Source organism: Mycteria americana, chromosome 7, assembly GCF_035582795.1.
Source record: "Mycteria americana isolate JAX WOST 10 ecotype Jacksonville Zoo and Gardens chromosome 7, USCA_MyAme_1.0, whole genome shotgun sequence".
NCBI lineage: Eukaryota > Metazoa > Chordata > Aves > Ciconiiformes > Ciconiidae > Mycteria > Mycteria americana.
In genome coordinates, this window is record NC_134371.1 from 18,414,940 (window position 1) to 18,428,810 (window position 13,871).

General features: G+C 41.6%; 1 protein-coding gene across 7 annotated transcripts in view; it reads left to right on the top strand.

Moving 5' to 3' along the window:
- The window catches only part of TFDP2 (transcription factor Dp-2), a 64,518-nt gene that overhangs the window by 20,222 nt on the left and 30,425 nt on the right, over positions 1–13,871 (top strand). For 5 of the 7 annotated variants that reach the window (XM_075507246.1, XM_075507245.1, XM_075507248.1 and 2 more), the window contains one exon: positions 11,967–12,070. In XM_075507246.1, the coding sequence (XP_075363361.1) occupies positions 11,967–12,070 (104 nt within the window). Of the gene's footprint in view, positions 1–3,614; positions 3,875–5,620; positions 5,761–11,966; positions 12,071–13,871 lie in introns of those variants that run through there. The other 2 variants (XM_075507251.1, XM_075507250.1) reach the window with 2 other exon arrangements.

Sequence of the window (13,871 nt, forward strand, 5' to 3'; positions counted from 1 at the left end):
TTCTTCTATATTTTCTAAAATGTTATGCTCTAAAGTTGGTTTGGTTTTTTTTTTTAACCTTGAGGTGTAACTAAAAATCACTGACATCTCTGTTGAGATAGAATATCTTGTTCACGTTGGCTTATTCTTCTTCTTCGAGAATCAAATATTCCATAAAAGCTGGAAAAACTTGCATGCCAGTATCTAAGCTGTCTCTTTCAATCTGAAGTAGCCTTTACTTACGTCTTCTGGGATGTCCACTGTTGAACTCTGGAAATTAAGGAGGGGGGAAGAAACTCCAAACAGGCATTCAGATCCACTGTCTCTTAAAAGGGCTTTGTGAACTTCCTAATGAATACAGTTTTTATTGTTTTATCCATTATTTAACTCATTTGCTATAGTTAAAATAAGGGCAATTTATTGCTACATATCTGAGCCCCTTCATAATGTGCCTTCACAGTGTTCTTAGACTGAAGCATGATGGATTTATGATACATTCAAGGGCAAAAGAGAGAGGCCATTTGCTCAAATAAGGATCTTCTTGAAAGCGTCAGGTTTCAAGTGCTAGAAATTTTTTTTAGAAAAGTTGCATTTAATTTTTTTTTCTTTCCAAAAAGCTAATTATTTGTGGTGTGTGTTTATTTGTTATTTGCCTCTAGCACAAACATACTAATTTAGTACCAGTATTGCATTAAAGGAACACTTCAGATTCCAGTGCTGAGCCATGAGCACATAGAAAATTCCTTGCAAATTTTGTCTTCCTTTTTTTTAATGAACTGTGATCTTTTATTATACTATGAAGTCTATTGTGTAATTCTGGTTTTACTGGGTTTAATTTTGAAAAATGCTGGACTCTTCTAGGTAAATCCACTGCTCTGCCACGTTGCCTAATAACAGTAGACTGCAGCCTGGATCTTTGGGGATGCTGTTTCAAACTGCAGGAGAATGTCTTGAAACACTTACCAAATCAGCTGTTGCTCTTTCTGTACTCATATAGCTGCAGTCTCATTCTGTAGCATTAGCACCACTAGATATAGTTATGCAGGGGAAATTTTCTGGCTATTTCACACTAAAAATGCATAATCAAAATAGCTAATCACTTGACCCTTGCGCTCTAAAATTACTTTCTCTGCTTTTTTTCTGTTTACAGGCTTAACTTTCAAAATCTTTTCTCCCTGAGTTTTTCCCCTGAACCATCTGAAGCAGTTACTCTGTTGCTGCTGTTCCAGTGTGTGTTTGATCAGGCTTCATTTATCTTTCCCACCATGACCTGTAGTGTCCATATACAACCTCTGGATATTTTCCAGGTTTATTTTGCTACAGAAGTTAATGCTCACAGACTGCTTAGGTGTTGCAATCTAATCTGTAAGTCTTAAAGTACTGATGTGTCACTTCTGCTGATTTTTTAAGTCTGAATTACTGTTCCTAAATAGGCTGACAGGTTGTTTGGTTTATTTGAGGGTTCAGTTTTCTTATTACTTGCTTGTTTTCTGTGCTTGTTAGTGAATATTGTGATCTTCTTGCTGTAGCTTTTTTAGATTCAGGCTTTTAAGAATACTTTCAGAATATTTTTTTTTTTATTCCTTGTATAGATGATGTCTGGAAAAAGAAGCATTTCTAGTACCCAGTGTATCTAAATGCAATACAGATTTACTAAGGAATTTGATGTTTTAACTGTGATAATTGCAGAATCAAAGCACATACATCCATGTTTGTAATCCTCATAAAAAGATTTACTGCCTAATTCTGAAGGAAACTGGATTTTTCTTTCTAGGTGTGCCTGGAAGAAACATGACAGTGCTCAGCAGAGCATTAACTCAGAATGTTGTTCACTTTGTTTAGTGAACAACTCCTGTTCAACAGAAAATTTACTTTCGTACGTTTGTTGCCTTTAACTCACAGGCAACAGGATCTTTTGGCTAAATGATCACCATTTGGAGCTTGTTTCCTCTGCTTGACATGAATACTCATTGGATCTGAGAGGGAATGCCACATGCGGATGGCTCTTGACTAATGGCCAGGGTAATGCCAGGGACCACTTGTTGCAAGGACAGTCATTGGGTACAGTATTTTAAGTAGTCCACAAAGCACAGTCTGGATATCTCCTTTCTGAAAGTCATTTTCACTCACGTTTTCACTCAGTCTTTGACATAGTATATTCTTATTGTTACAGTCAAAATTGTTCAGCTATGGCAAGCTGGGCTGGCTGTGCTTCACTTCCTTATCTGAAAGTACCTGGCAGACTAGTGATTAAAATTATTCCTGTAGGAGACCTGCATTTTAATTCTCCCAGACAGAAGAAATTGGCCCTGGTTCTCAATTCTTTAGTGAATGAATACTCTTGGGTTACTGAATGCAAAATGGATGCTTTCTGTCATGTTTTGGAGAACAGAGATGATTGTTGCTGCTGTTAGCCTTGGGGATACATCTGTATGTATGTTACGTATTCTTCTAGTGTTTTATCACGCATTGTGCCTGTTGGGAGAAATTCCTGGTATGCTCCATGCTAACAAGACTGACACACTCCTGGGTGTAGGCAGAACTTTAGTGCCTAATAAAGTTAATTGACAACAACTAAGGTACTCCATTATTTAGGCAAAATCCTGGTGTAAGTGGCAGGATTTGTGGAGTTGGCCCATTCTGTTAAAATTATTAAGTATTATGGTTGGACTTGATCTTAAAGATCTTTTCCAACCTTAACGATTCTATGATTCTATAAGGAGTAGTCCCAAGGCTACCTGATCTGCTGAGCGTTGGAGTTGCCTAGGTATGAAGCCCTGTAATAAAATCAAGGTTTGCAACCAGGTATTACTTGCAAAATCATTTTAACCGTCAAAGAAGCTGCTGCTTCTCAGCTGTAAATTCAGTGCGATGTGGTGCCATCAGGTGAGCACTCTAATTCAACACACCCTAAATGAGTTGTTACCTTCTGCAGTGACAGGTACAGGGACAGCATGTCCTGAAGATTCCTTTGAACAAAACAAGATACGCAGAGAACTCCAAATGTGAAAGCAACTGCAGATTTAAAAGATTTCTGCTTGATCCATGCAGTTCTGCAGAAGAGGCTGAGGTGTGGTGGGCCGGGGCAGAGGAGCCGTTGTTGCCCGCCCTGCTGCCCACCCACCAAGGGGGCGAACGGGACCGTCCCGCTGCCGGTCGCTACGGCTCCTGCTCTGGCGAGGCGCCCCGTCCTTAACACCAAACGGGGTTGACTGCTGTGGGGTCTTGCGTCTTTGCTTTGCTCCCACGGGATACTGACGTTTCTTGCCTTGAGACTCTGGCCTGAGCAGAATCCTTTTCAACTCCCTCAATTTCCAGGTGCCGCTACCTTGGCCGTACTGCCCTCTGGGACCGGCGGAGCTACTTGTCTGTTTAATTTAGGCATGTCGGCGTGAATGACAATATTTACAACTGCAACACGTGGAAGAGGAGAGGCCTCGGTAGGGCAGGGTTGCGACGCCGCCGCACGTCCTGCTGAGGCGGCTCCTGCACAGGCTCCCGGGGCTGCCCGGGGCCCTCCCGCCCCCCGCGGGGCCCGCCACGTGCTTCGCGTGGGCTTGCTCGGCGCGCGATTGCTCCCGCCTGGCCCCGCCGCACGATGCCCCCGCGTAACAAAGGCGCGCGCGGGCGGGGCCGCCGTCGCTGCAGCCCGGCGGAGCGGGCCCGGCCGGGCCCCCCCGCGCTGCCGAGGGCCGCCGCTCTCTGGCTTGCCTAGTTTACACTTCACACGGTGGCACTGCGCGGGGGGGCGGCGGTGCGGGGGACCGCTCGGCGCCGGCGCCTGAGGGGGGGAGGGGAGCGCAGGAGACGAGCGCCGGACTGAACCCGGGTAGCAGGAGCAGAGAGTTTACAGCGTTACGGGAAGCGTGCGCTTGAAATGCCCAGGCTGCGTGTGGTACGGCAGAGGGCTCTGCTGCCATGCAGGGGGACCTCAACGGGCTGGAGGAGTTAATCGCGGGGGGGAACGGCCCCTGCACCAGTGCAGGCTGGGGCCGACCGGCTGGACGGCAGCTCTGCAGAAAGGGACCTGGGGGTGCTGGTGGGGAGCAAGCTGACCATGAGCCAGCAATGGGCCTTTGCCACAAGGAAGGCTGACGGTATCCTGGGCTGCATGGGTAGGAGTGTTGACAGCAGGTGGAGAGAGGTGACCCTTCCCCTCCGCTCAGCCCTGGTGAGGCCACTCCTGGAGTACTGGGTCCAGTTATGGGGCTCCCTAGTGAAAGAGAGACACAGACATACTGGAGAGAGTCCAGCCAAGGTCCATTAAGATAATGAAGGGGCTGGAACATCTCTCACATGAGGAGAGGCTGAGAGAGCCGGGACTGTAGTCTGGAGAAGAGAAGGCTCAGGAGGCAACTTACCAATGTATATAAATACCTGAAGGGAGGGTGCATAGAGGTTGGAGCCAAGCTCTTTTCAGTGGTGCCCAGTGACGAGACCAGAGGCATGGGCACAGGCTGAAACACAGGACGTTTTCTCTGAACATCAGGAAACACTTTTTTTTTTTTACTGCAAGGGTGACCGGCCACTGGCACAGGTTGCCCAGAGAGGTTGTAGAATCTCCATCCTTGGAGATATTCAGAAGCCGCCTGGACATGGTATTGCACAGCCTGCTCTGGCTGACCGTGCTTGAGCAGGGGGGTTTGGACAAGATGACCTCCAAAGGTTCCTCCCAACCATTCTGTGATTCTGTCTGCAGATTCTTGTAACTTTGCTTGTTCAGTACAAATTTTACCAAGAATAGTTAGTTTAGGGTTGGGGGAAGGGGCTAGATATGAGTTAATGCTTTTCATAAACTTAAGAAGTTGGGGGTTTATCAGAATTATTACAGTTACAACAAAAACAGCAGCAAAATCAGTAGAAATTATCAGGAAGGCTTGGTTTTGGGGAAAAAAATTCTTACCAGACTTTGAGCTGGAAAACACCCAGTGAGAATTTGTTTCCGAAAAAAACAAGATGTCTCGTGTAACAAGGCTGTTTCATTCAAAACTCATAGCTGCTGGTAGGAATGAAGAGGTAATATATCTGATATAAATGGAAAAAAATCTAGTAAGGATTAATTTGTGTTTGATAGGTTGCATTTTTAATTACACTGTTTCCAAGGTCTCATTTTGGCATGCTTTTAGCTTATTTTAAAAGTACTTGACGTACATGACCTGCAAGTAAGGGATATTCCCAAAAGTAAATCAGATCAATTCAATACACAGAGAAGTCACCTGAAGCACAAGCTTAATTTTCAATAGATAATGACCTGAAAATCTAAAGAACTCTAAATTTGTAAATGCCTGTAAAAAAAATTATAAAAGTTACTGAAACCATATTTTGTTATCTTTCATGGGGAATACTCTTGCACATAAAAAATGAGTTTATTTCACAGATTAATCATTCTGTTTGCCTCTTAAACAACTGACCCACTGTGTCTGTATCCAAGTGAAGACACTGGGTACTGATCCACTTTTGTCTATGAACAGTGAGTTGACAGTTATTAGTTAATAGGGTGTGGAAGGAAGAAGCAACAGTTTTCAACTGGTTGACTATGAGTGACCTATTTGATTCTTATCTTAAAATATATAATGTAGACTAACACAATAGTTTTGGAGTACTGTCCTTGGCTAATACTTTTTTGTTACTATATTCTTACATTTTATGAATTCACATGGCATTCTCTGTTTATTGCTGTGAATGGAAAAGGGAGTCCAGCTCTAGACCACCAGTCTTGCAACAGGCTCCATGAGGGGAGGATCCCTTAATCAGATCAAATTGCAAGCCGGATTGCTTTGGGTGGGAATCTTAACTTTTAATCCAACTTCACAATGAACTTTGTTTCAATACGTCTTTTTTTATGCAGTACCTAATTTTTACTAAGTCCTGATAGGGCTGGCATTTTAGAAACTTTTCAATGCACAGGACTGCCATACGCCTGTGGTACTGTAATGGAAGCAGTAAGGCAGGTGTCTCTCTTTTTTTCTTTCCTTTTTTTTTTCTTTAAATTAACATATTTACCATTTTCTGCCTTTCCTTGTGATGTAATCTTTTGCCTGCTTTGATAGACATCTTGTCTGGCAACAGTGCCAGTTAAGTTGGCTCTGGTCACCTAACAGCTGCTTTTAAACATTTTCCTTTGCTTAGTGCCAGCATAGCTGTGTAGGTAGCTGAGCAGTTCACCGGACCTGGGAACAGATTCACCTGAAAAATACCCATTGTTCCCCCTCGCCAAAGGAAAAGAAGGCAAGTTCACTGCATAGCCATAGCCGTGGCTATGCTGGCTTGCGGACAGGAATGAGCATTGGTGATGAGATCTGCATAAACTAATTTTAGTGGCAGTGTGCTGAATATCTGACCAGGGCCTTAGGGGGTTCCAGCTCGAGGCCTGAAGAGCACTGGGAGTTCATTGTGTGCCTGAAGAGACCTGCTAAAATGACCAAGACAACAGAATTGGTTATCAATAGGCTTACACGTGGTACTTTGAGATTCATATAACTGTTAACTCCTATGAATTTTGTCTCAAATTGAACAGTAAAAGACTGAAAATGTACTCATCAGTGTAAGCCTGAAGTACACTGAAATACCATCTGCCCCATTTTGTATTTTCTTTTCTACAGATCTCTTTAATTTCATATATATCTTTTAAAGCTAGGTTTATAGCCTAGTAAGTTTGTGCAATAAACAAATTAAGAAGTGTACCAAGAAAATATATGGATACTAATAGTATGTTAATAATTCAGTTTTTCGATATGCTTTTATAATACTGTAGCCTGATCTTGGAGATCAATTTATGTTTTAGTGTAATAGAGGAGCCTGAGGACACATCACACATTTTATTGCAAAATATCCTCATGGACTACCGATATTTCACAACTCTGAACTGGGTTTTTTTGCCATTACCATCAAGCCACAGGCTGTATTATTTAAAATGTCTGTTCATTGATACACTTTAAAAAATGCGGACATTTGTTTCAGAGCTCTGAATATGAAATCCAAATCACCAGCACTTCCCTGGTGTTTTGTCTAAAAATTCAAAGACTTTTTTTGTTGATGTACGCATTGTGTGTGACCCCAGCTGGTTGCTCTGTGCTTCCCATCAGCTATGGTTTCCTTCAAACTGGCTGTGACAGATTCTATAGATTCTCCGGTTGACATTGTTTCTGATTATCTTTGCAACTAAGCTGCAGACCTAATAGATTTAGTTATATAGGAAAAAATGACTATAACCTCTTTTGCTTCATATTTGTATAGGAGTCCATGTTGTTTGTGTTAAGCTATTTAGGATGCCACATAACAATTTAAAGTTAGTCTTGTGGGATGGTTAGTTAGTGTGTGTATGTGAACATACATGTACATAAACGTGAATAACTTTGTTCTGTGACTGCTTGAAGCTGAAGATCATTTAAACTGTATTTTTCTTTGTGCATGCAAGTAAAAATATTTTGCAAATGCCAGGAAGAATAATAGTTATGTAGTGATAAAGTTTTTCTAAATATGAAAGAACAGCGACACTGTTTTTTCTCCATGAGAAATAACAGTAGTGGTGACTGAGGGATGGAAAAATTATTTATGTAGAAGCAAAGTGCTTTTGTTCTAAGAGAAACATACATATGTCCACTGACAGATTTTTATTTTGAATTTGCATCAGTGATGAGCATGCTCAGTTTGTGGTGATTTTATATATATTGCAGTTAAAGCCTCTCTGTGAGAGTTTTAAGTGGGTTTCTTTCCCATGTGCTCGGTTTTCCATAGGTAAAATGGGAATAATGACACTGGCCTCCTTTGTGCTTTGAAAGTACTGCCAAGAAACATTATATAAGAATTGAGTATTATTATACAAATTATTCTAGTTTGATCCATCTCTGCTGACCTTTTTCATCCGTGCAATAAGATTACCGTGACTAGGAGGCTGATGGGTCTCATTGTGTTCAGCTTATCACTGTACGCACTGCTGTTTTTCAGTGGAACATAAATCAGTGTAATCTTTTTCGTCCCCAAATGATGGGTGTTATTAAGACTTGGCATTTGTTTGGAATTTGATCATGTTTAAAGCCTTTACAATTGCTATGTGATAAAGTACATATAATTAGTTCGGTGATATTTCTGCTTTAAGTTGAATACAGAAATCCATTGAATGTTTTTTAGAAGTCTGTTGAATATTTTTTAGATGATCTACAAACAGTGTGACATCTACTTCCTCCTTCTACTTTTTAATGCTGTTTTATAAATAAGACTTGAAGAGATTCTTCCTGTTGATGCTTGCTGGTTTGTAATACTACCTTGCCTTCAAAACTTTAGAAATTACTAGCTCTTCAGCAAACAGAGGTGCACTAACCTCGAAAATTTGGTGTAAAATACAGTTAGTCATCTTAGCAAGCAAGTGCCTGCTCTCAGAGCTGGTGGTACTTGTGTCGGCAGTTTCCAGTTGGTGGTGATGTTTTTATTGTGCTGGGACCGGTCCTGGACAGCTCCAGGTCTTTCAGTGGCAGCTGTGTCCCATGCAAGGGCCACTGGCAGGATGGGATGCTCTTGGAAGTTTGATTTCTCTGTTTAGAGAAGAGTAGTGACACTGGCAATACTGACTGCAAAATCTGTCTCTTCAGGTTGGGGTGCTGATGTGATCTATTTGGAAATGCATTAACTTTTTGCAGCAACTAACTGAACCAACTATCATGTTTGCTGTGAAAAGAGATGGGGAGGTGGTGTTTCCGCCATTGAATATTTGGAGCAGTTGAGGTCACATGAGTATCTGGACTCTGACACTATTTTTTAAAAAAAGAAGACAGGAGGGAGGGAATATTTTATTCAGAAGTGATAAAACTTTTTGTTTACCATTTTTTCAACTGCTGACAAACACACAGAATGACCTCTTATTGTGAAAAATTGGTTGCTTTTTCTGTCTGTCACTGGTGGATGAGAGAGACCTCGCTCATAAAAATAAACTCTCCCTTTCCATCCTATCTGTGTTTAAAAGTCTACACATTCACATATTTATATTTACCCATAAAGACATTTAAAAGGAAGGACAGGGCAGGGAAACATTTCTTTGAAAACTTGATCAGCTCTTAAGATCATTTTGACGCTGCTGCTGCCAAATGGGGGATTTGTGTAGAGATTAGAAGATGACGATCTTTCTTACTGACAGTAACTCTAGCCAAAAAGACTTTTAAACATGTCATATGTAGGCAACTGTCTTTTTAAAATCAAGATCAAGTAATTTGAATGACTCTTGTATTTCCTAAAGTTGCCCTAATGGTGACCGTATACGTTTATCTAGATAGCCTTGTAAATGAAGGCACGCTGGAGCAGTAGCTCTTAATTAGTGTTTTTTCCAGGGTTGCTGCAGTAAATCTGATGGTTGTGTGTGGCTTTGGCCATGGGTATTGTATTTTTAAGCTACAGTTTTCAGAGAGTCGGCATTTGTGTGTGCGAGGTGAGGTACATGCATACATATGTTAAAAACTATTGCCAGCGCAAATAGATTACAATCTACATGCCACATGTTGAGAAAGAAACAAACCGTGTACACAGCGATTGATGTGGGACAGTGGGTAGACGTGTACATTTAGCTGTACACCAGCAGTGCTAATACTTACTGACACAGATGTATGTAAGTCTGACACGTCTCAATCTTACATCGTGAAATGTGACATTACAGGGCCTCTTGCAGGCCAGGAAGTGTCACTGGAGACAACCCTGTGATGTAGCCCTATGGTAAGAACTGTAAGCCAAATGCTGACATTTCAGAATTTTACTGCACTTTGCCACATGACCTTATGTTGTCAGCACCAGAGAAAGTAATGTATTTCTTTTCCCTGGTAAGAAAAGGGGCAAGGAGAAATAGCATGAGAGCTGATCTTGGAGAAAAAGGGGTCAAAAGTTTCAGCTGCAGCAGAAAAGAGGAGAATTTCTACAGCAGTACTGGGAAGTGACAGGCACATCACTGATGACCACAGCCTGCAATGAGAGGGGAGACTAGGTTTTGATGAGAATATGCTAGCACAGCTTAGCAAATCCTGGGCAAAATCCTATAGCAAAAGTAAAATTGACAAGTAACTGGCCAGTTTAGAGAACTATTTTGAGCTCAAAATGGGAACACAGTGTATGTAAATCATGAATTACTGTTGTCTTGTGCACTCTGGCACTACCTCACAAAAGGTGTTTCATAATAGAGCAAGGATTTACTGCAGGGGTGGGTTTGGGAGTGTGTGGGTTTTATAAAGTTTTTTTGCTAGGTGAGTTAGGGGGCTGAATAAATTATTCAATTTATTGAATAGCGAAGAAGCAAGCTTCTTCTGAAGATGTTCTCAGATACAGATCTGCCTTTTGGAAAATTAATATTAAGTAGTAGCGTTACTCCAGATGCCAAAGGAATTTACACAAAACGTTAGAACATCCTTGTCTCAAATTGTAAATATTTCTCATATCTCTGTTCATTTTTTATAAAGGTGAGACTTTGTGTATGTCTACATCTTTTCTACTTCTGTGCTGTAGCTACAGAAGATCCTTTTTTAAGTATTCTTTTTCTCTCAATTGTGTTGCTTCTGCTTTGTATTACAGAGAAGTTACACTGTTGAATTTATGATTTTCCAGTTACCTCATGGCAGAACATGGGTGTACAAAACCAAAACCAAAACAAAACCAAAAGACCATGGTTCAGGACCAAGTGAGAAGAGAAAAGCGGGCAGTGGAGGAGAACAGGTTATATGAGAAAAGACCAGAGAACAGAGATGTTGAACACCACTGAGTCAGCTTGGGACCATCCGGGCTAAGCTGAATGTCAGCCAGCTCCTGTGGAAGGAGGAGGGCAGGGCAGGGCAGTGGTGAGAGCTGGTGTCTGCACTGTTCTGAAGGAACCTGTCGCCTCGGATGCCTTCAGTTTCTGTCTGCTAGTGCCAGAGAGCCTAAGTAGCTCTTGAGAAGCCAATCCTTGTCCTTACAGCTCATGACCCCAGCTAGACCCAAGCTGACTCTGTGGATTACGAGGCAGTGGCAGCTCTTCCTTATATTTGATTCTGCCTCCAGACCCACCACTGTAATTCCCCATTTTGAATAAGGCTGTGCATAAGAATGGAGGGAGGTGTTTGACTGATCGATTCCCAGCTCTCTTGCTTTGAAACTGTCAGAGGCAGGAGCTGCTGCTGCCACAATGTCCATAGATAATTAAGCGTTCATCGCTTTGAGTGGCTTGTGTACAACTGTTTGAACACTCATGGGCTAATGGTAGTGCTGCATGACAGTTTTGGTTAAGACATTAGGTGTGAATTAATCAAGATTACAAGATACGATTTGGAATAGAGGAGGAGCAGCAGCATTTGTGAGTCTCGCAGCATAGAGCTGCGCTTCTCTGTGGGAAGGCAGGATGAGTTAGATCTATAAGCAGTCTGGGGTCACAAAGATGACAAACATCTTGGGATGAGAACACGCTGGGTTAGAGATGGCATGGTTGGCTTTATCTTGATGTCCAGCTGCCTGCTCTGTTACTTTAGGTGAGTTGCAAAGGCATTTACTCCATCTGTACAGTCATAGGCTGTGGTAGGCTTACTTCACTGATGTTTGTAGAATACTTTAGTATAGTCAGATGAGGAATGGTTAAGGCTATGAAGATACATAGATACAGATTTTGTACGTGTGCTTATGATTATAAATGGGATTTGTATGCTGACTTCTTTCTAGAGGTATACTCATGAATTTTAACTTCTAATGCTGAGGTGTGGCAGGCTGTGTGCTCTTCTGTCTTAGGCAAGAAGAAATTGTTTCTGGAAATAAAATACGAACATGTAATTTTAAAGGTAAAGTAGTGAAGGGGTAGTTTTGTGAGGTGTCCTTGTGACATCTTCTAAAAGGTCTGGAGGCTGTTACGTGAGGGTGTGTTTGCAGTGTACGAGACAAAAAAGCTAACCTGAGTCTAAAACTTTAAAATGATGTGAGAATTTGCCAAAGTGTTATTCATAGGTTACTAAGGAAGTAACTGAAAACTCTCTTTTTACTGCTCTTTTTAGGTAATATTTCAATAATCACATTACCAGTTTCCAGCACCAACTCCCCAACTAAGATTTTGCCAAAAACCTTAGGACCAATCAATGTGAATGTTGGACCCCAAATGGTAAGTTTTGCAACGCTGGTAATGCCAACTTGTGTAACTAGCTGCGTGAGTTCCTGTTGATGTAATATGGAAACATGAAAAACAAAGTTGTGAACAGTGCTAGGAACTTGCCACTTCCTGCCTCAGCTGCAAAGGCTGCTGATGTGCCCCACCTGGATGGAAAGGTGATGGATGACCTGTGAGTTCAGCAATCTTGGCATGCCAGAATTGCCACTCCCAACAACAATGTTGTGTGACCATAGGGAATACCTGGCTTCCTGGCTTTGAATGGAAATTGAAACAACTTTACCAGTTGACATTTTAACTATTACTCAAAAGCGTATTAAGAAAAAAAAAATCTCATTAAGAATGTTATTGCTACTCTTAATATTTTGAGTCATGTTCTCACCAGTGAATCTCCAGCGTTGCCAATGGCTAAATGTCTCAGATGTGTCGCTAGAGATTTAACTCGTTGAAACTGCTCTTCTTAAAACTGTCTTTTCCTGTCAACGATAACTGTATATGAGAGTATATTACTATCAGGGATTTTGGATCTGGTTTTGAGAAAAATTTTCGGTTTTCTGGTGGCTGGAGAACTAAATAGGCAACACAGTGAACTGTTTCTAGTAACCTGATGCCTACTTGCCAAGCACTTAGCCTGAGTAGAAGAACCATTTAATGTGTTTTATAAATAATTGCAGTGGGTGTTTTTCACATCAGAAGTTATTACTGTTCTTCAATGGCTTTTACTCCAGTTGGACAGATGGGCACAATCATTACAGCCAGCCTTCCCAAGCTGCATACTCCACTGTGCGGAGCTCTCCATCTGAAGTACTAGCCACAGGCTGTCTGCCAGAGATTAGTGTTCCTCGGTGCATTGGTACTGATGCAAGTATTGCTAGAGCATGTGCCCTGTAGCATTTCACTGGAATAGTTCTACTGCAAACGATTTATTTTGTGAGTGCACTAAATAACAGCCAAGAAGAGGGGAGAGTAGTCGGTTAATGCAGTTCCTACTCTTACGAGTGACTTCTCAAGGCCCTGCTTTTGGTTGAAATGAACCCTAGTTAACAGTTCAGGTTCTATAGCAGGTAGAAGTTGCAAAAGCTACTGCATGGTGCAAGACACGCATTTTGTTTTATATATTTTTATTTTTTATTCTCATTTTAATTTTTTAAAAATTATTTTATTCTGTTGCTTTGCAAGGATAGATCTACATTGGGAAAGCATTTTCTTATTAAATAGCTATTAACACAGGTCTCCTAAGACATCCAGTGTATGGCTGTGTTGTGTCCCAGACCGTTTAAAAGAGAACGTTCACAAGTTCTTAATAGTGGGAATGTTAACACTCCTTTGGCATCTCATCTGTGTTAGCAACATCCTGCTGCCATGAGGGGTTTTTGGCTTTATTTAACCACTGTAGGTTACAGCCCTTGCGGCTGCTCCAGGCCCTCCACACAAGCACACAGCCCCCAGGATCTGTGGTGTGGGCTGTTGGCTGAACAGCGAGCACTGGTCTGGATCCCTTGGGGTGCGGCTGGGTATCGGTGAAATCAGCACAATGTGTGGGCTGGATTCTTGTGTATGGGTGTTTGTTACAGTTTCCTCAGGTTCAGTCTGTACGTGTAAGTTTAACAGCATGAGTATTATTGATAAAATGTTAGTACTTAATTACAGGGATTTAACACATCCTACAGATGCTCTATTTGCTAAATTAGGGTGAGGTTTTCTTTTTCTTTTTTATGCTATGCAGTGAATTTATGTGCTTACTTCAGGCACAGTAGAAAAATGTTTGCTGTTAAGAGAAGATGGAATTAGTCCT